This window comes from Neofelis nebulosa, chromosome 12 (genome assembly GCF_028018385.1).
Source record: "Neofelis nebulosa isolate mNeoNeb1 chromosome 12, mNeoNeb1.pri, whole genome shotgun sequence".
NCBI lineage: Eukaryota > Metazoa > Chordata > Mammalia > Carnivora > Felidae > Neofelis > Neofelis nebulosa.
Genome location: NC_080793.1, coordinates 86,874,994 through 86,895,365, shown reverse-complemented (window position 1 = coordinate 86,895,365; position 20,372 = coordinate 86,874,994). Strand labels below are relative to the sequence as shown.

Genomic DNA, 20,372 nt, shown 5'->3' with positions numbered 1-20,372 from the left:
AATGTATATGGTACTGTTTTGCATGTTTACAGATTCTCCATAAACGATGCCTTGTCTGTTTTTTCCTGCACCTTGCTTTTTTCTTTTGGCATTGCCTTTGTGCGATTCAGGAGGGGTCGGCGGGTTTTTCATAAAGGGCCAGATTGTAATTATTTTAGGATTTGTGAGCCATTTTATGATCTCTGTTCCCTAGTCTTGGTTTTTTTGTGTGTTTTGTTTTGTTTTGTTTTGTCTTTGTCTTTAACGACCCTTCAAAATATGAAAACCACTCTTATCTCCTTGGATATGTGAAAGCAAGCTGCAGGTTGGATTTGACCCACAGGCCATGGCTTGCCCGCCCTGTTCTAAATCCCTGATTTTCAGTGCCAAATAGTATTGTACTAAGAGTAGAATAATTTTTCCAGTTTTCTGTTGGAGACTTAGATTGTTTATAATTTTAAAAATACTTCAGTTCTCTTTAGATTTTGCTATCCCACGTGATTTTGTGAGCATTCGTGTAGGTTTCCATGTTTTTCTAAGGCGTTTACGTAGCAGAATGGATGGGTTGCCAGATACCCTGCACAGATGTTTACAAAGAGTTACGTGTGGTATTTGCCACCCAGACACCACAAAACCTGTTGCATTATACAGTGCTTTTAAAAATAGCCAAGACAGCTTAGTGTTACTAAGCATTCTGTTCACAGTAACTGACTTTCCTGAAATGTCAGGTGGAAGTCACAGCCTACGCTCTCCTTTTTTATGACCAAGCCCCAGTTCAGTCTCTAGACAGCGCTCTCTGCTCTCCCAGCCGGACCTGCTCTCCACATCCTTGCAGTTTGTCCTTGCTCTCCATCCATTCATTCAGCGGTTAATCATGATGTGACCCGGGGCTCACAGAGTCAGACGCGTTCACAGACCAGGAGGGCACATGAGGAGCCTGGCCGGGTGTGAGGGGGTGGGCTATGGGGAAAGGAGGAGGTAGCTGCCAGCTTCTAGGGACTTGAGCTCCATAGGGATAGAGGCTCCTGGTTTCGTGTTCTTTTTTTTTTTTTTTCTATTTAATTGCGGTACAATACATACAATATCAAACTTAACCATTTTAACCTTTCCCTGTGTTTTTGCATAGTTTTTTTTTTTTTATTGAAGTAAAGTTGTCATACAATATTATGTTAGTTTCAGGTGTATAGCATAATGATTCCACAGTTATTTACATTCCTCAATGCTCCTCATGGTGATGCGTCCCCATTGGTCCCCAACAAGGTCATGACAATATTGTTGACTCTGTACCCTATGCTGTACTTTACAGCCCTGTGACTTACTCATTATAAAACACAAAATAAACATCAGAAATATACTCAAATACAAAGAACAAACTGGTGATGAGTGACCTTTATACTTCTCCTGCAAGTCACTTCACTCGTGTAAACCTTGGGCTTCTTATTAGTGAAATGGAAGGAGCCCTAGTACCTCTATCAAGGTGCTGTGAAGAGTATTTAAGATGAAAGGTGTTCTGCTCACAGCACTGGCTCCGGTTCCTGGTAAGCTCTTAACAAGTGTTAGCTTCTGTTGGTGATCACAGGAAGCACCATACACTTTTGCGCAGATAATGAGGGAAGCTTGGGATCTTAAAAAGAGAACCGTGGCTCTTGCGTGGAATCTGGAGCTGGCATTGCCAATGTCTGGGTCACAGATTTGGTAGCGTTGTGATCTCCTCGGTGACCAACTTCATCTTTGGCTCGGTTCCTTGCATTAAATTACTAACCTCACTGTCATCAGTAGTTACTTAAGAGATCAGAACATCTAAGAATATATTATCTCACGGAGAATTCCTTTCCATGGAGTCAGAGCCCTGCCACTGTCCTCGGGCAGGTCACCTGCCCCGTTTATGGGTTCCTCATCTGAAAACCTCAAGTGTTGGACTGAATTCTTTCTGTGGCCCCAGCCACTTCTGCAGAAATCCCTGCTGCTCAAACACGTATGGCTTTGAATATCTATTAGGGCTTGTTGCAAGAAATAGGAATGTTGGGGTAGGGGGGGAACGATTTTTTTCTGTTGCAGATTCTCTCTTAAGAATACAGGAATTTTTTCACAGTGACTTTCCTGTCTGAAAACATCAGGGCATTTATACAGGAGCTTAGTTGGGGTGGGGATGACATTGCCTTTGTTACTTAAATTCAGACAACTAGAAAAGGAGATTATTCTTGGTTAGTTGATTGGAAATGTCATAGAGTGTAATTATTTGTAACTGCTCCGTGGAGTCTTTCTGCATTTATTTCCTTCCCCGCCCATTTTTGTTTTCAATGCAATCCTTAAACAGCCTTCGTTTGCCATGAATAAGCAGCTAACTTTAAAAGCCTTTATTCACTTGTGCGATTTAACAGAGTTCCTTTATCTGTCTTCACATACATCTCAGTGGGGAAATTCTAATAAGAATGTTCTTCATCGATGCTGATGCTGCATTTAAAGCAGCTGCAAATTGACTGTATCTGCTCAGTGACCCCAGCAAGCGGTGTCCCTAGTAATAGTGGCCTAAGAACTATTGGTCATGGTGAATGAAGAGAACTCCGTTAAATATTTTTTTTAAGTCCTTGAGCTCGGTCACTTATATAAATGGATTTGTTCAGTAATGCTAGTCACAGTGCAGACTCCAGTCTGTGTTCTGAGTGTAAATCCTTGTGCTTTAATGACATGATTTCAAACTTAGCTCCACATTTTCTTTTACGTACATTGGGAAAAATAGTGGAGAATGTACCCTTCTGTACCGCTTGGATTTCAAGTGCACATTATTTTAAGCACCTAGATTCATTTTTTGTGTCTTTGATTTCACAGGAAATTATTAGTTCCTTGCCTAACATAATAAATGACAAATACGGAAGGAAGGTCCTCTTGTATTTACTGAGCCCCAGAGATCCTGCACACACAGTGCGGGAAATTATTGAGGTTCTGCAGAGAGGAGATGGGAACGCACACAGGTAAGAATAGTACAGTGGCTTGAGCCCTTTGTTTTCTGGTGTGGTTGCTTATTTTGAGTAGCTTACATTTCCAGAAATCTCCTCACGCATGCATATCCTCTATTGTGCTTCTCTAAAACTTGGAAGGTGAATCCCATTTTTAAGCCTGTGATTTTGGCAGATTCTTTAAAGTTTTTATCTAGAAAAGGAGATAAATGTATTGTGCCAAAAGAATGCCTCTGAGTGCCTGGCACAGAGTAGGCATTCATTATGTGGTCCGTTTTGGTTTTGCTGCATTTATTTGTTTTAAACTGGAGCAGGTTTTTTTTGTTTTTTTTTTTTTAACTTATTTTTTTTTAGCTCTGGTATGGCTATCATACAGTGTTATTTTAGTTTCAGGGGTACAATATAGTGATTCAGCAATTCTATACATTCTTCAGTGCTCATCATCGTAAGTGTGTTCTTCACCTATTTCATCCACTCCCGTCCCCGCCTCCCCTCTGGGTAGGTAACCATCAGTTTGGTTCCCTATAGGTGAGAGTCTGTTTTTTGGTTTGTCTCTCTCTCTCTTGTTTTTTCTTAGTTGATTTGATTTATTTCTTAAATTCTGCATATGAGTGCCATCATATGTTATTTTATTTGTCTTTCTCGGACTTATTTCACTTAGCATTATACTCTGTGACTCCATCCATGTTGTGCACATGGCAAGATTTTATTCTTTTTATGGCTGGGCAACATTCCATTGTCTCTATACACCACATCTTCTTTGTCCATTCATCTATTGATGGATACTTGAGCTGCTTCCATAGTTTGGCTATTATAAATAACGCTGCAATAAACCTAGGGGTGTATTTATCTTTTCAAATTAGTGTTTTCATACTCGTTGGGTATATACCCATTAGTGGAATCACTGGATCATACGATAACTCTGTAATTTTTTGAGGAACCTCTGTACTCTTTTCCACAGTGGCTGCACCAGTTTGCATTCCCACCAACAGGGTTCCTTTTTCTCGACATCCTCACCAGCACTTATTGTTTCTTGTGTTTCTGATTTTAGCCATTCTGACAGGTGTGAGGTGATATCTCATTGTCGTTTTAGATTTGCGTTTCCCTAATGATTAGTGATGTTGAGCATCATTTCATGTGCCTGTTGTCTTTCTGTAGGTCTTCTTTGGAGAAATGTCTGTTCATGTCTTTTGCCCTTTTTTAATTTGATTCTTTGTTTCTCTGGTGTTGAGTTGTGCAAGTTCTTTATATGTTTTGGATACTAACCCCTTATCAGATATGTCACTGGCAAATAACTCCTCCCATTCCGTAGACTGTCTTTTAGTTTTGTTGATTGTTTCCTTTGCTGTGCAGAAGCTTTTTCTTTTCATGTAGCCCCGGTAGTTTATTTTTGTTTGCATTTCCCTTGCCTCAAGAGACATATCTAGAAAGATGTTGCTATGGCCGATGTCAGAGAAACTACTGCCTGTGCTCTCTTCCAGGATTTTTATGGTTTCAGGTGTCCAGTTTAGGTTCTTAACTTATTTTTAGTTTATTTTTGTGTATGATATGAGAAAGTGGTCCAGTTTCATTCTTTTGCATATAGCTGTCCAGTTTCGCAATATCTTTGTTGAAGAGACTGTCATTGTCCCATTGCATATTCTTGCCTTGCAATCCTTTGTTGAAGATTAATTGACCGTATAATTGTGGGTTTATTTCTAGGCTCTCTCTTCTGTTCCGTTGTTCTGTGTCTGTTTTCTGTGCCTGTGCCATACTGTTTTGATTCTACAGCTTTATAGTATATCTTGAAATCTGGGATTGTGATACCTCCAGTTGTGTTCTGTTTCAAGATTGCTTTGGTTATTCAGGGTCTTTTGTAGTTCCATACAAATTTTAGGATTATTTCTTCAAGTTCTGGGGAAAATGCTATTGGTATTTTGGTAGGGATTACATTAAATCTGTAGATTGCTTTGGGTAGCCTGGCCATTTTAACAATTTTTGTTCTTCTAATCCATGAGCATGAAATGTTTTTCCATTTGTTTGTGTCTTCAGTTTCTTTCAGCAGTGTTTTATAGTTTTCAGAGTATAGGTCTTTCACCTCCTTGCTCAAGTTTATTCCTACATATTCTTTTTGGTACAATTGTAAATGGAGTTTTTTTCCTTAATTTCTCTTTCCGCCACTTCATTATTAGTGTATAGAAATGCAGTGGATTTCTGATTGTTAATTTTGTATCCTGTGACCCTAACTCGTTTATCCGTTTTGGTAGTTCTTTGCTAGAGTCTTTAGGGTTTACTCTATATCGTATCATGTCCTCTGCGAACAGTGACAGTTACACGTCTTCCTTACCAATTTAGATTCCTTTTATTTCTTTAGTGTTGTCTCATTGCTGTGGCTAGGACTTCCAGTACTCTTGAATAAAAGTGCTGAGCATGGACATCCTTGTCTTATTCCTGATCTTAGGGAAAAGCTGTTTTTCATCATTGATGATGAGGTTAGCTGTGGGTTTTTGTTATATATGGCCTTTATTATCTTGAGGTATGTTCCCTCTAAACCTGCTTTGTTGAGGGTTTCTATCATGAACGGATGTTGTATTTTGTCACATCTTTTTTCTGCATCTATTGAAACATCTTTTCTCTTGTTGATGCATTATTTTGATTGATTTGTGAATATTGAACCACCCTTGCATCCCAAGAATAAATCCCACTTGATTGTGGTGAATGTTTTTTTAGTGTATTATTGGATTTGATTTGCTATTTTGTGGAGTGTTTTTGCATCTGTGTTCATCAGAGATAATTGGCCTGTGATTCTCTGTATTTTTCTGTAGTGCCTTTATCTGGTTTGGTATCAGAGTAATGCTGGCCTCATACAATGAATTTAGAAGCGTTCCTTCTTCTATTTTTTGGAGTAGTTTGAAAAGAATAGGTAGTATTAACTCTTCATTAAATGTTTGGTAGAATTCACCTGTGAAGTCTTCTGGTCCTGAACTTGTGTTTGCTGGAAGTCTTTTGATCACGGCTTCAGTTTCATTGCTGGTAATCAGCCTGTTCAAATTTTCCGTTTCTTCCAGATTTAGTTTTGGAAGGTTCTATGTTTCTGGGAATTCATGCATTTCTTCTAACTTGTCCAATTTGTGGGCACACAAGTTTTTATACTATTATATTGTAACCCTGTGTATTTCTGTGGTGTCAGTTGTTATTTCTCGTTTTTCATTTCTGATTTTGTTTATTTGAGGCTGCCTAAAGGTTTATCAATTTTGTTTATCTTTTCAAAGAACAAGCTCCTGGTTTCATCTGTTTTATTGGGTTTTTTTAGTTTCTGTTGTGTTTATTTCTGCTCTGTTTATTATTTCTTTCTTTATACTGGTTTTGGGTTTTGTTTGTTGTTCTTATCTAGCTCCTTTAGGTGTAAAATTAAATTGTTGTTTTGAGATTTTTCTTGCTTCTTGAGGTATGCCTGTGTTGCTGTATGCTTCCCTCTTAGAATCACCTTTGCTGCATCTCGAAGATTTTGGATTGTTGTGTCTTCATTTTCATTTGTCTCCATGAATTTTTTTACTTCCGCTTTGATTTCTTAGTTGACTCATTCATTCTTTAGTAGCATGTTATTCAGCGTCCATCTGTTTGTGTTCTTTCCTGATTTTTTCGTGTGGTTGATTGCTAGTTTCATAGCATTGTGGTCAGAAAAGATACGTGGTATATGACATCAGTCTTTTTGAATTTGTTGAGACCTGTTTTGTGGCCTAATATGATGTATTAGGGAGACTATTCCATATAAATTTGAAAAGAATGTTTATTGTTTTAGGATGGAATGTTCTGAGTATATGTTAAATCCATCTGGTCTAAACTGTTATTCAAAGCCACTGTTTCCTTGTTGATTTGCTATTTAAATCATCTGTCTGTTAATGTAAATGGATTCTCAAAGTCCTCTATTGTTAATGTATTATCAATTTCCTTTATGTCTGTTATTAGCTGCTTTATGTATTTGAGTGCTTCCACATTGGGTGCATGGATATTTACAATTGCTATCTCTTCTTGTTGGATTGTCCCCTTTATAATTTTGCAGTATCCTTATGTGTCTCTTGTTACAGTCTTGTAAGGTTTAAAGTCTGTTTTGTCCAATACAGGTATTGCCACCCCAGCTCTCTTTTTATTTCCATTTCGTTGATAAATGCTGTTCCATCCCTTTATTTTCATTGTGCATGTGTCTTCAGGTCTGAAATGAGTCTTGTAGGCAGCATATAGATGAATCTTTTTTTATCCGTTCTGTCACCCTATGTCTTTTGATTGGAGTGTTTCGTCCATTTGCGTCCAAAGTAAATATTGATAGGCACGTACTTATTGCCATTTTGTTACTTGCTTTATGATTGTTTTGTAGTTCTGTTCCTTCCCATTGCTCTTTTCTCTCACAGTTTGCTGGCTTTCTGTAGTGTGATATACTTGGATTCCTTTTTCTTTATTTTAGTCATATCTATTACTGGTTTTTAAATTGGGGTTATCATTAGGTTTATATATGACATCTTATGCATCTAGGAATCTGTTAAGTTGATGGTCACTTGAGTTTAAACCCATTCTAAAAGCACCAAATTGTTACTTTTCTCCTCTTTCCCTTCCTCGTTTTAGGCATGGTGTCATACTTTACATCCTTTTATTTTGTGACTCCCTCAACTGATTGGTGTAAATATACTTAATTTTGCTGCCTTTATGTTTCCTACTTTTCTTACTCCTGCTTACGGTCTTTCCTTTTCACTCAGGGTGTGTCTCCTTTTGCATTTCTTGCAGGGCTGGTTTAGTGGTGATGAATTCCTTTAACTTTTGTTTGTCTGGGAAACGCTTAATCTCTCTATTCTGAATGATATCCTTGCTGGTTCGAGTATTGTTGGTAGCATGTTTTTTTCTTTCAGAACTTTGAATATATCATGCCTCTCCCTTCTGGCATGCAGAGTTTCTGCTGAAAAATCAGCTGATAGCCTGAGGGGGCTTCCCTTGTATGTAAATGTTTTCTTTTCTCTTGTTTCTTTAAAAAGTCTCCGGCACATTTTGCCATTTTAATTACTGTGCATCTTGGTGTGGACCTCCTTGGGCTGATTTTGTTGAGGTTCACTCTGCCTCCTGGATCTGGGGATCTGTTTCCTTTGGGAGATTTGGGAAGTTTTGAGCTGTTAACCTCTGTAAGTAAGTTTTCTGCCCCTTTTTCTGTCTCTTTTTCCAGGATCTTTATAATGCAAATATTATTACACTTGGTGATGTTGCTGATTCCCTTAATCTCTTTTCATTTCTCTTGTTGTTTGGCCCCTGTGTTAGTGGGCCAGTGTGGGGCCGCCTCGGGCTCGATTTGAGTCAGACCAGGTGTCTGCCACGGTGCAGTAGCCCTGACCTGCAGCGGTGCCTTCCCTGTGTTGTCCCCTGAGAAGCTTTCCCCGGGGCGGGACCCGCTGTCAGACCAGAGGTCTTCACCAAGACCCTGCTGGCGCTGCCTTGGACCCCGTGTGGTTAATTTCCCCTCTCCCCAGGGCGGGGAAGTGGTGCCGGCCCCTGTCAGAGCTGCTCACACACAGCCTCAGCTTGTGGCCCTGCCTCGGATGGTCTCTGGGCCAAGAGTGTGTTGGAAGAGGGAGGTCTGCAAGAGGACACGGCGTGGAGCTAGTCTGTTTGGGGGGGGGGGGGGGGGGGGGCGGGGCCGGAGCTGAGGCCTAGCCGGGAGGGCTGTGTCTGCAGAAGTGCTCAGAGATGGGGGGCGCTGTTAGCAAGTCAGGTGGACGGTGTTGCTTGGGCACCATTCCCACAGGGGTCCGTGTGCCTCTGCCAGGGGACGGGGGAGGGAAGTGGCGCCCTCCAGCTGCTTCTTTCCTGTAGAAGTCTCCCGAAGATCCCTGCCCCTCCATCCCAGGCTGTGAGCTTAGTAAGCGGATTTCCCTCCCGCATATCCCGGGTGCTTTTCAAACTGCTGCTTCTATGTTGTGTATCTCCACAGGCCTTTTTGTCGTGCTGTCTCTAAGGTGGGGACTCCGTTTTCTGTCACCCTCCCTGCTCTCCCAGAGCCAAGCATGCTGAAAGTTCCGGGTGTTAAGCCCCACTGATTGTAAGAACCCATGAGATTATGCCCGGCTGATTGTCAAAGCCACATGTTTCAATCCCACATGTTATAGGGATTCGTCTTCCCCAGGCAGACACCCCGTGTAGGGCCCGCCTCGCGTGAGGGGCTGTTTCTTTCCCTCCTCCACCCCCACTGCAGACAGTCCTGGGCATCCTTTCAGCTTCCGACCCGCATCTCCTCCCTTCCTGTCCTCACCAGTATGGCCTCATCTCTAGATTTAGTGGTTTAGATGCTGTTCTGCCAGTCCTCTGGTCGTTCTCTGGGTTGTTCACCCTGATGTGGGTGTTATCGAGTGTATCCATGGGAGGAGGTGGGCTTAGGGTCCTCTTCTGCCGTCCTCCCTGGAGATCAGTTTTGCTTTATTTTTAAAGCTATTGGTATCACATAATTTGATATTGTAGAGAGTAGAGTCCATAAAGTAGTCTAATCCTGTCTTCTAACTTGTTGTTGTTTGGGTATTACATCGCGCAAGGTTCACTTATTAAGTGCTAATTCTGTGACAGGCACTGTTCAGATCCTGGAGACACAAAGATGAAAGCGAGGTATCCCACCCTTAAGTTGCTTACTACCTGCACACCACAGAGAGAGAAACGATTATGCCAAGTTGGACCAAGACTGTTTCTTAAAAATGTTTAGTGTGTATTTATTTTTGAGAGAGAGAGAGTGTGTGTATGAGCAGGGGTGGGGCAGAGAGAGACATGCAGAATCTAGGGCAGGCTCCAGGCCGCCCGACGTGGGGGTCGAGCCCGCGAACCGTGAGATCATGATCTGGGCCGAAGTCGGATGCTTAACCGACTGAGCCACCTAGGCGCCCCTGACGCAGATTGTTTAAAGCCCGTAGAGGTTTTTGTGGTGATGAGATCACTCTTTCCTTCGCCACTCATCTTACCTGAGTGCCTCGTTCGCCACGCTCCTATAGTAAGAAGGACACCGCCATCCGCCGGCGAGAGCTCCTGGAGGCCGTCTCTCCGGCTTTGTTAAGCTACCTGCAAGGACACGCCCGCGAAGTGGTGCTGGATAAGTCTGCGTGCGTGTTGGTGCCCGGCATTCTGGGAGCTGCCACGGGAGACGTCCAGCCCGCCATGAGCGCCATCGCCGGCTTGGCGGCCGCAGAGTTGCACCCGGGCGGCCAGGACGGAGAGGTAACGTGCTGTCGCGAGACGGGCGGAAAGCTGCAGCGTCGCACAGACGCCGGCCACCGAGATCAGGGCTCGAAGAGAATTCCGATGCTGACTGCCTCCCCTCAGCCTGAACCCGCAGCACATCTGATCCTGCGGATTCGGAACACGGTGCCGCTGCAGGGCTGTCCTTCTCAGAGCTTCCCGTGACTTCCTCTTACCCACAGAGTCGAGACCGTCGTCTTAACGCGGCTCTCTGCGGCCCGTGATTGGCACCAGGCTGCCTTCCTAGCTTTTGCTGTGTTCTTCACTCTGTTTTGAATTCACTGTGGATTTTTGCACCTCTCTGCATTCGCACACACCTCTTTCCTCACCCTGGATGCTACCTGTGTCCCCATTTTGCCGTGCTGTCCCTGTAGAAAGCCTCACTCATCCTAGAAGTTCCCCAGAGTCCCTCTCCTTGAAGTCTTCCCAAGTTCCCTCCCATTAAAAAAGTCCGCTCTTTCTGATAGCTCCCCTGCCTGCCTGCCTGCCTGCCTTGGCCCGGGACTCCTTCTGCCTTACCTCTTAAGTTCCTTGATCCACGCGCCTCGTCTGTGCTGGGCGGAGGTCAGCCCTGTTCCCCCATCCCCCAAAGCTTACCGTTTTGCTGAACACAACATAGAGACGAATACGTACCTAGATAATTACCCACTAGAGGATGGAGATACCTGCTGTAAAGGACACGTACATGTTCTCTGGAGCCGTATAAGAATGGGAGCCAGCCTGTCCCCAGGAAGGCTTCCCCGAGGCAGTGAAGGTTACACTGAGGCCGGAGGATCGTAGCTCAGTGAAGAAAGGCAGAGGGAGGAACATGGGCCGCAGTTGGAAGGAGGGAAGGGTCTCAGCTCATTTGGGGACAGAGGGCTCAGGGGAGGTCAGCCGGCAGAGGGAAGAAGAGGCAGAGGTCAGACCGGGCAGGGCCTGTGTGTTGGGGAATCTACTATTTCCTCCTGCGGGCCCTGGGTCTGGACCCTCCCCTCGCAGGGCAGAGCATAGAAACCAGCCAGGAGGATGCAGGCGTGATGAGTTTTCTCTGCAAGGGATGGAGCCCGTTGTCTCCCGTGCTTGATAAGGAGAGATCCTAGGTGCTGTGGGACCCATGGGAACCAAGTGTCAGTGTTTCTGCTGTCACGCTTCGTCCCACGGGTTCATTTGCACTCAGAACTGCCAATTGCAGCCTGAACAGTGGTTGGCAGGACGTTAGGACGAGCGCCGTGTGGTGCTATTCAGCGTGGAGGTCATGAGGCCGCGCCTGAAGTGCCTTTTAGTGGCTCTGGCCACGGTGTCCCTCTTCCTCCCAGTCTGGGGATTGGGCTACATCTCTGGTCCCTCCAGGCGTTCAGGGCCACTCCTGATCATGACCTCCCTCCTGAGTGTTGTCGACCTTCCAACTTGTCTGAGTCCTCACCTGTGTGCGGTGATAGAGAATGGATTGTCAGCCAAGGCGTGGCTGAAGACTGCTGTTTAAGTCCCTGCCTTCTTGCCCCCTTACAGCTTCACGTCGCAGAGCATCCTGCGGGACATCTCGTTCTGAAGTGGTTAATAGAACAAGATAAGAAGATGAAGGAAAGCGGAAGAGGAGGTAGGCTGTGAAACTTGACCTTTTCCTGTATCTCATGTGGAATTTCAGTAATTCCTGACGTCCCTGAACTGTATGCCGGTCGTTCATGTTCAAGTGAAACTTGCTGAGTGTTTACAAATGATGTCTATGAATGAGAAGTAATTTAGGGGTTGCAAATAATGCTCTAGTAGATGTTGGAAATTTATGTCCCATAATCCTTTAATTTCCTTTCTCTGTCCACCCTCCCTCACTGTCTCACCTCCCTTGCTACTTCAGGCTTTGGATCTGGCTGGCCAGAGCCCTAAAATGCCATTCTGTTCCTTGAGGGGGTGGGGGCGGGAAGGGGGGGAAGATTTGTGAGTGTCACTACCCCCAGCTGAAAAGTGTATTTATCTCTACTTTGGAGGAAAGGATAAGCAGAAGAAAACTATCCTCCTCAGAATTTTGAGCTAATGCCTGTTTGGCATTGAAAATACATATGACCAGAGAGCAAGCCAGTGCTTGGCCGCTTGCTGCTCTGCAGAAAGTCAGCTTTCAAGAGAAGGACAGCATCTTTTATCCACCTGAACAGTGGCATCCTATTCCTGTCTCGGTCCTGTCTTTGACCAGACCTTCTGTTACTAAGTTCGAGCTCCATCCAGTATTGTAGCCACTGAAAGGGCTTTCCCCCTCATTGTGTCTGGACAAAGCGACAGATCATGAATTTCTGTCTTGAGGCAAGTTGCAGTCCTGATGGCTAGTGGGGCGATCAGTACAGTAGTACAGTTGTCACTTCTCACTCTCCCGTGAAGATCAGAGATTTGGGGCTGTTTTTCATTGCACGCTTCCCGTAAAGGAGACAGCTTGTAACACAGTTTGAAGGGAAAATAATGTATTGAATCATCTTTTTCATTATTAAGAATTCAGTGCTCTGTTGAGCTGAGTTTATGTCAGAAAAGTTGTCTGGTTTACTTTTAAAATCCAAAGAATTTTCAAGTGACTTTTGTCCCTAATTCGGTTACACTGGCAGCCTTATAACATGCTTGTGTGGACCTGCCGTGTTCCACGGAGCTCCGAATGGGCGTGGCTGGCTGTCTTGGTCCTCTGTCGCCGTGTAACAAGCCACCCCAAAACTTGGTAGTTCGCAAACAACATCTGATCGGGGTTTGGTTTTGTTCTCCTCACTGTCACCTGGGGCAGCTCGGCTTAGGGTCGGAGTATCTCTGCACTTGGACGATGGCTGGCGGTGGCCAAGTCCAGCAGCCTCGTGCCATCCCGCCAGGCTGCTTGGGCTTCCTCACAACATGGTGGGTGGGCTCTAAGAGAAGAAAGCAGGTACGTGGTGCTTTTATGATTTAGCCATAGAAGTTACTTAACATCACTCTTTCCCTTCTCTCTTGGTTAAGCCCATCACAGGCCCACCAGAGTTCAAAAGAAGACATTGATTTCAGCTCCGGGTGGGGGTGGGCATGTGCAGCATTCTAGAAGAGCACACAGGACAGGGATACTGTCGTGGTCAGTCACCTTTGGAAAACACCATCTGCCTCACTGGCCGATTGCTGTCCTTCGGCCTGTGCCATGAAGAGCTAAATAGTCCTAGGCCTCTTGGCTTTTAAAGGGTCCTCACATTTGAGTATCTTCTGAGTGAATTATATATGCAACCACCCAAGATACTTATCTTCAAGATAGGTTTGCCTTCACTTCCATCTGTACCCAACCCTAGCTTTCAGAATTTCTGCTTTGTCCAAGAATTAGTTACATACACTTCCATCGCACGGTGAATAAGATAATATAGCAAGCCCTTGGGAATCTGATAATGACAAGCAAGCTAATAACACAAGATGAGTAACATTTTTGACGGGTGAATGGCTAGCTTTGTAGACAGAAATTACCAGGTGTCAATCACAATAGTCACGTGACCGCTAGTCACCTCCTGAGTGAGCATTTTTCACGAGGGAGAACTTGCTCTTCTCCAAGCACGAGGTGTTGCTGTCAAACGTTCACTTCCTGAATGCCTTTCAGGTCAGGGTTAAATCATTAAATAGTACAAAGAGATGCAAGCACGACCAAGTGCTCATTTTATAGGAATTCATTGTTTGTCCTGAGTAATTATTTCTAAACACAGTCTAAAACCTGGATCGGAGTAGAAGGAAATGGCTGTATTGGAAACACGTTAAACAGGGGCGCCTGGGTGGCTCCGTCGGTTGAGCGTCCGACTTCGGCTCAGGTTGTGATCTCGCGGCTCGAGAGTTCAAGCCCGGAGTCAGGCTCTGTGCGGACAGCTTGGAGCCTGGAGCCTGCTTCCCATTCTGTGTCTCCCCCTCTCTCCACCACCCCTGCACTCTGTCTCTCTCAAAAATAAATAAAACATTTTGTAAAAAAGGAGAGAATTGTAGGACATTAGTGGCTTTTTAAAATAAAAATGAGAGGGGCACCTGGGTGGCTCAGTTGGTTAAGCGCCAGACTTCAGCTCAAGTCATGATCTCACAGTTTGTGGGTTTGAGCCCCGCCCACATCGCGCTCTGTGCTGACAGCTCAGAGCCTGGAGCCTGCTTCCGATTCTGTGTCTCCCTCTCTGTCTGCCCCTCCCCCACTCGCACTCTGACTCACTCTCTCTCTCTCCGAGAAATAAAAAAATTTAAAAACACACATCAAATAAATCAGAGCTGGAATTGTTAGTATTAAGGAAGATTGAGTCAGAACTCTATTCACTTTTTTATTAGAATATTTGTAGATTTAAGGGCGGTAGAGAAGTAGATTGGGAGTTTAAATCTTGGTGTGATGTTCACTAAGCTTCAGTGTATTTTTCAATTTTTCAGGTTGTTTCGCAAAAACGCTTGTAGAGCATGTTGGTGTGAAGAACCTGAGGTCCTGGGCCAGTGTAAACCGAGGTGCCATTATTCTTGCTAGGTAAGTACGTGTGTGCCTTGGCCGCACAGGCCCCCCCCTCCTGCCCGTTGGCGCAGAAGCCCCTTCCTCCACATTCTTCCTTGGGTCTGTCCTTGGTGCCTGATCGCTGGCCATCGCTCCCGGTCCCTCAGAGTGCAGACGGGCACAGCAAATAGCAGAGGCCAGACGTAACTCTTTCAGTTGGTTCTTAAAAGTTTATTTCATGGCTTTGACCAAAATAGAATTGGATTCTCTCTCTTGCTCCCTCGCTCTACTCAGGAAAGCGCTTTACGTCTGATTAATGTGTAGGGGTCACTTTCACGACCTCCTTTTCTCCCCAGATTATGGAGCCCTCCGACACCCGATTATTATAAATTATGTGATTCATAGGATTTGCCAAGTATATACGTTTTCTGGAACATTATTACGGCCATTGGGAATTATAGATCTCAAAAAAAAAAAAAAAAAGGGATCTGTAGCAACTAGTTCACCTTTTGGCATTTCGCGTTGGTTGGGCTTAAACTGTATGTCCTGAAGTAATAAGCCATCAGTCCAGCCAGTGTCACATCTCCTCACCTGGTCCTTGTTCCTGGAAGGCTGTGTTGGCAACCCCTGTACATTTTGCCTTTTGACCCTCCTCATGCATATGCACGGTCTCCCCCTCGCACACACCCTTCCTGCCTCTAGCAGCAACCTATCTGTTCTCTGTATTTATGAGCTGGGTTTTGTTTTGTTCTGTTTTTGTTTTTGTTTTAAATTAGACTCCACGTGTAAATAAGAGATCACACAGTGTATCATTTGATTGTTTCATCACATTTATGGTTTTGACCAAAATTGTAATTGCATTCTTTTTAATGAATTAGTCTTGTCCCTGTGAAAACTGACAAACTTGCTTTTTAAATCATGCCTGACTTTACGTGTAATTTTTCTTACTTTCCAGTATTCTTAAAAGGATTCTGGGAGCATTTGCTACTGAAGTCTGCATGCTAATTGTTTATTTCTAATTAAAATGATAGAATACTGATGATTTGTGAATTGAGGCATGTGCTCAATTTGTCTGTTCTCCAGAGTTACTTGGAGTTTATAATTAACAGGTCATTGAAACTTACGTACATTCTGTTCCTGGATGTGAAACCCTTCTATTAACAGCATTCATTTAAAATAGATTGGTTTGTTGTGAAGTAATCACTGCTGATTTTTTTTTTCCCCTGCTGTGTTACCGAGGTTTGGAAAAGGGGATACGTTTGAATTTCCCACAGTATGTCACATGCAGCATGCTGTGTAATTTGATCTGTTTTGTTTGTAAAAGCTAGAAGTCTTTCTTTGGTCTGCAGTTTGATTGTGGTGCACATATACCCATAAACACGGTCCATACAGACATCTGTTACTTCAGGTAGATCAGGAAGGATCTCCAAATATATGGGTGGTGCGATTCATTTTGTTCATTTCTTATGAAAATTACTTCATTTTCCGGTTGAAGTTGAACAGCCAGAATCCATTAGCCGAAACATGAACTTTTTTAATATGAGTTTCTTTACCAGGCGTTTGGAGTGTTAACACCTACTGACATATTCTTTCATTAACGCTCAATTAACTAAAAATTTCAACCGTGCCGTGAAATTAACTTGTAAAGATTGCTCATCAATCGAAGCTGCTCTTGGGTGGATCTCAAACATTAGAAGGATACTACAGATTTATTCTGGAACACTAGCATGTAAGATGTTTGAGGTTGTGAAGGGATGCTGAACTACATATAACCTAATAATTAATACAATAATCAGTTTTAATGGTTTTAGAACAGTCATGTGCTTGACTTGTTTGGCAAAATTCTCTGCTTGTGTATTTTACTTCAAACTTGTGCAGTATTCCCTAGATCTTTTTTACAGTAAGTGAAAAGGCATCCTTGGTGAGAAAGAGTATCCGCCTTGTCGGCTATCTGAAAAACGACTCGGGGCAGCAGAATCCTCTAGCATTTAGATCATCGTGGGTTCTAGACACCCTGCCTGGGTTTCGATCCCAGCTCACTGTGCGGTCTTGGGCAAATCACTCAGCTTCTGTGGACCTTCATTTTCTTGGTTGTAAAATTAGATTAGTAATAATCATAGGCTGTTATGCAAACTATAGGAGATGGCGTATGTAAAATTCTTAGCTTCACGTCCAGCGCGTGTGTTCAGGAAATACTTTTATTACGTCCACGCGTTATGTGAGTGCGTGCTTAGCCAGAAACTACCCGGTGAGTCACGACTCTGTTAAAAGGGCACTTCACTTCGCACCTTTGCAAGTGGCAAGCTGGGCCTTGTCCCCCGCCAACGGCAGAGTGCTGCTCGGTGCTGCTGACCTAACCGTCCTCTTTGTGGACATGCCGCAAGTTATCAGGACCAGGGACTTGGGGAAATGCCAAGTGGTTTGTTTCTAGGATGTGTTTCTGAGGTCAGCATTAAATGTGGTCATACAGAAGCGGGGAGCCCTGGTCTTCTGCAATCGGGTGCCTGTGCCCCAGCCCCTATTTAAAGAGAAAGGGGTCTCGCGGGCTCTTGGTAGCAGCCTCCGGGACTCCGTTCCCTTGTGGGGATAGGGCTCCAGCGGGCTTCCAGGAAGCAGAGCTGACTGGTTTGTTTTAGTGGCTCCCGTTCATGAAGTACTCGCTAAGTGCCGTGCCCTGGCGAGGAACCTCCCATATGTGGTCATTTGAGCCTCAAGAAATCTCTCCGGTAGAGGGTGGCTCGTGTTGTTGATCCCGTCTCTAGGTCAGGAAACAGACATTTTAAATAGCACGCTCTGGTGGGTACAGTTACCGAGTGGCTGAGGGATGTTTCAAATCTAGGCCCTTAAGCTCCTCACCCTTTTGGATGTTTTAGCCACGGAGTTTAGAAGGAAGGCTCTTAGCTGCTTCCCTCTCGGGCCCTCCACCTTTCCTGCGTGGCCCCTGGTCACTGGTGCTACGCGGTCGCTCAGTGAAGTCACCTCGGTCGTCTGTGTGCCCCATGGTACCGTGAAATAGAGAAGTAAAACACAAGGTTTCTGTTCTTGAGTTTCATCTGGGTAGGAAAGAGGGGCTAGAACCCATGCAGTAAACACATTTAAGACCCGGTGTTAGTCCTAAGATAACCAGTGAATGTAGGACCCATTCTGTACGGAACGGAGTTCCGTGTGATCTGCCAGCAAGATTATAAAACGTTTTCTATTTACGTGCTCTCAGAATATAGGCTCCCAGCCCCCCTCATTCATCTGGTGAATTAAAAAGAGGTATTTACGATTGTCAGGCTTGTCTCACAAATCAGTGAACTTTTTCTACCTTGGGTGGAGATAGTATTGGCAGATGGTTAGGGGTTTTTATGAAGTGTCATTTTTTTATTGGTTGATTGTTGTCTCCTCAGCCTTCTCCAGAGCTCCGATCAAGAAGTTGCAAACAAAGTCAAGGCTGGACTCAAAGGCCTCATTCCCACATTGGAGAAAAACAAAAATGCCAGCAAAGGAATAGAAACGCTGCTTGAAAAACTGGCCGCATAGTGGAGATAGTTAAGAACAAGATGGAATCTTCTTTCCTGTTCTCTTTTCCCAGAGTGGGAAAGAAGGGCCAGGGGCAGCCTTCCTGGGAGTCTGGGTGCTCTGTATATGTGCTTCTTGTTTGTATAAGAGTCTATTTATAAAACAGTTTTCTAAAAATGGTCTTTTTTTTTTTTTTTTTTTTTAATTCCAGCCAAGTCTTCTGTCTTTGGAGTGCTGAGCAAATCACACGAGGCTGTAACATAAAAGGCTTAACCATCGTATACAGGGGGACCAACCAGATACATCCCAAGTAGAAGCAAGAGTTGATTCAAGGGAGAAGAGGTCTCCTTGAGCAGTGGTCTGAGAGGGCTTCAGGGAGGGGGTGGCACTTGGGGACCTTGAAGGAAGTCAGGGTGTAGAAAAAGGGAGCCCTGGGGAGTCTGTTGGGAGCAGTGAGGTGAAAATTAAGCGTTTTGCAGGCACTTCAGGAAGCCTTATGACCCAGAGACAGGATGGCCTGAGGCGACAGCAGCCGCCACATTCCCTGCTGCTGTGGGGATTGGGTTTCAGGTTAGATTTTGTGGGCCAGGCCTTCAGGTAAGTTCAGGCTCCTGAGAGGAAATGTGCTATAAGAATGAGGGGGTCACAGTGGGGGCTGGGTGAAGGTCAAGGTCACCGGGAAAGTCTCCCTATCTTGGGAGCCACGCCTTCCGAGTAAATATCTCCCTGTGATCAGGCGTTTTTCCTTAGGACTTTGCCTTAAGCAGCTGAAGACTTGACAGGGTTCGAGTTAGAAGAAAGGTGATGCGAATTTGTGAACAGTGCAGAAATTTAAATTTAGGCGCGGGTAGGTTGTTTGAATTTTAAAACTGTGCTTGGCGTTTAGCAACAAAGTTGAAGGGTTGGTAGACTCATCGTCACCATGGACACCGAGCCCCAAAGCTTCCTCTCAGTAGCCTGTCCGGACACGCCCTGGGGTCTGTCACCGCAGGACACCTGCTGCAGAGTTGCTGTGCCTTACCTGGCCGGACTGTGGCGGTCCAGCACTGCCCCCCACCGCACCCTCACAGAATACCAGCATCCCACCTGCCAGGGACAGGGAGACCTGGCCCTAGAGCCTGAGAGCCCATGCCTGTAACTTGGGGGTCCTCTCCCCAACCTCCACCGGGTCTCAGGGTGGTAGGGGATTGAGGTGAGGAGGTAAATACAGAAAAGCCAACAGCAGAGCTTGCTTCTGTTTGACGAACACACTGGGAGCTTGTGTTGTCCACGGAAAGGGCGCGTGTTCACCAAGAGGAGGAAAAAATCCCTACTGTTCTGTCTACGAGACTAAACAAACATATAAAATTAGAGTAGAGTGGGGCCAACGCAGCCTGTGTTCCTCTGCCCGCTCCTCCACCCCCCTGCTTTTGCCCAGCTGGGAAGGAACTACTTCCCCTTCTTTACAGCTCCACTGCGTTTTGAAACGCTTTGGTTTTTATTGCGGGTTTTATTTGTTCCCTTTCAAATGTTGGTTGTGGGCATTACAGATGGAGACCTTTCCCCAGCCCTGGTCCCCATCTTCTCTCCGTCGTCCCAGGAGAACGGCATCATTTTGGAGAAGTCCGTGTTCAGGTCTTACGTGGTGATGCTGCCCTAGGTTGGTAATTAAGCAGTGAACTGCCCTTACGTGGCCCATACCATTTCAGTTTTCCTGGTGTTAATCAACTTGCTTCCTTCATTTTCATTTGCTTATTTTTCTACATCCTTCCTAGTTTCTCCCAACCTTCTCATCAGAATTGCTTCAACGTTTCTAGCAGGTACCATTTTCCTCCTTTCTTCAGCCTGGAAAGGCTCCCATGTTACTCAGGTGTCCCCACTTTTCCCTGTGGCTCCGGTGTCCTAACTGGTGTGCTTTGGTGCCACTGTGCCACACGTGGGTCCTAGAAGTGCCGAGGTTTTAGCAGCCTCCTCCGTCACTCCGTGGGGCCACGCAAACACTTCGTGGTGTGGCTTGTCCAAAAGAACTCTGGTGTGAACTAATCCCAGGGGCCTATTCCTTGAGTCACCAGTGGATTGAAGGCGGCTGGCCAGTGAACCTTGGAAGTGGGGTTCCTGGGGAAGGTTTCTTAGATCACAGGCCCCCCGCCCCAGGAAGGGTCCCTCTCCTGCCAGCCAACCTTGGATGTGCTCACTGGACGCTCAGAGCAGGCGTGCTATTGCAGCCGTAGAAGACAGCATGCTGACCATGGCTCAGCCAAAGATGGAAAGTCGATCTTCGGGAGAGATCAACCCTTGGGAGATGC

The 20,372-nt window shown here is 45.0% G+C and overlaps 1 protein-coding gene across 2 annotated transcripts in view; it reads left to right on the top strand.

The window, feature by feature from the left end:
- The window catches only part of PUM3 (pumilio RNA binding family member 3), a 44,241-nt gene extending 25,977 nt beyond the window's left edge, over positions 1 to 18,264 (top strand). The window contains exons 14-18 of one of the 2 annotated variants that reach the window (XM_058695799.1): positions 2,809 to 2,951; positions 9,929 to 10,151; positions 11,664 to 11,751; positions 14,529 to 14,619; positions 17,976 to 18,264. In XM_058695799.1, the coding sequence (XP_058551782.1) occupies positions 2,809 to 2,951; positions 9,929 to 10,151; positions 11,664 to 11,751; positions 14,529 to 14,619; positions 17,976 to 18,108 (678 nt within the window). In that variant the 3' untranslated portion in view covers positions 18,109 to 18,264. The remainder of the gene's footprint in view (positions 1 to 2,808; positions 2,952 to 9,928; positions 10,152 to 11,663; positions 11,752 to 14,528; positions 14,620 to 17,975) is intronic. The other variant, XM_058695798.1, reaches the window with a different exon arrangement.
- The last annotated feature ends 2,108 nt before the right edge of the window (positions 18,265 to 20,372 follow it).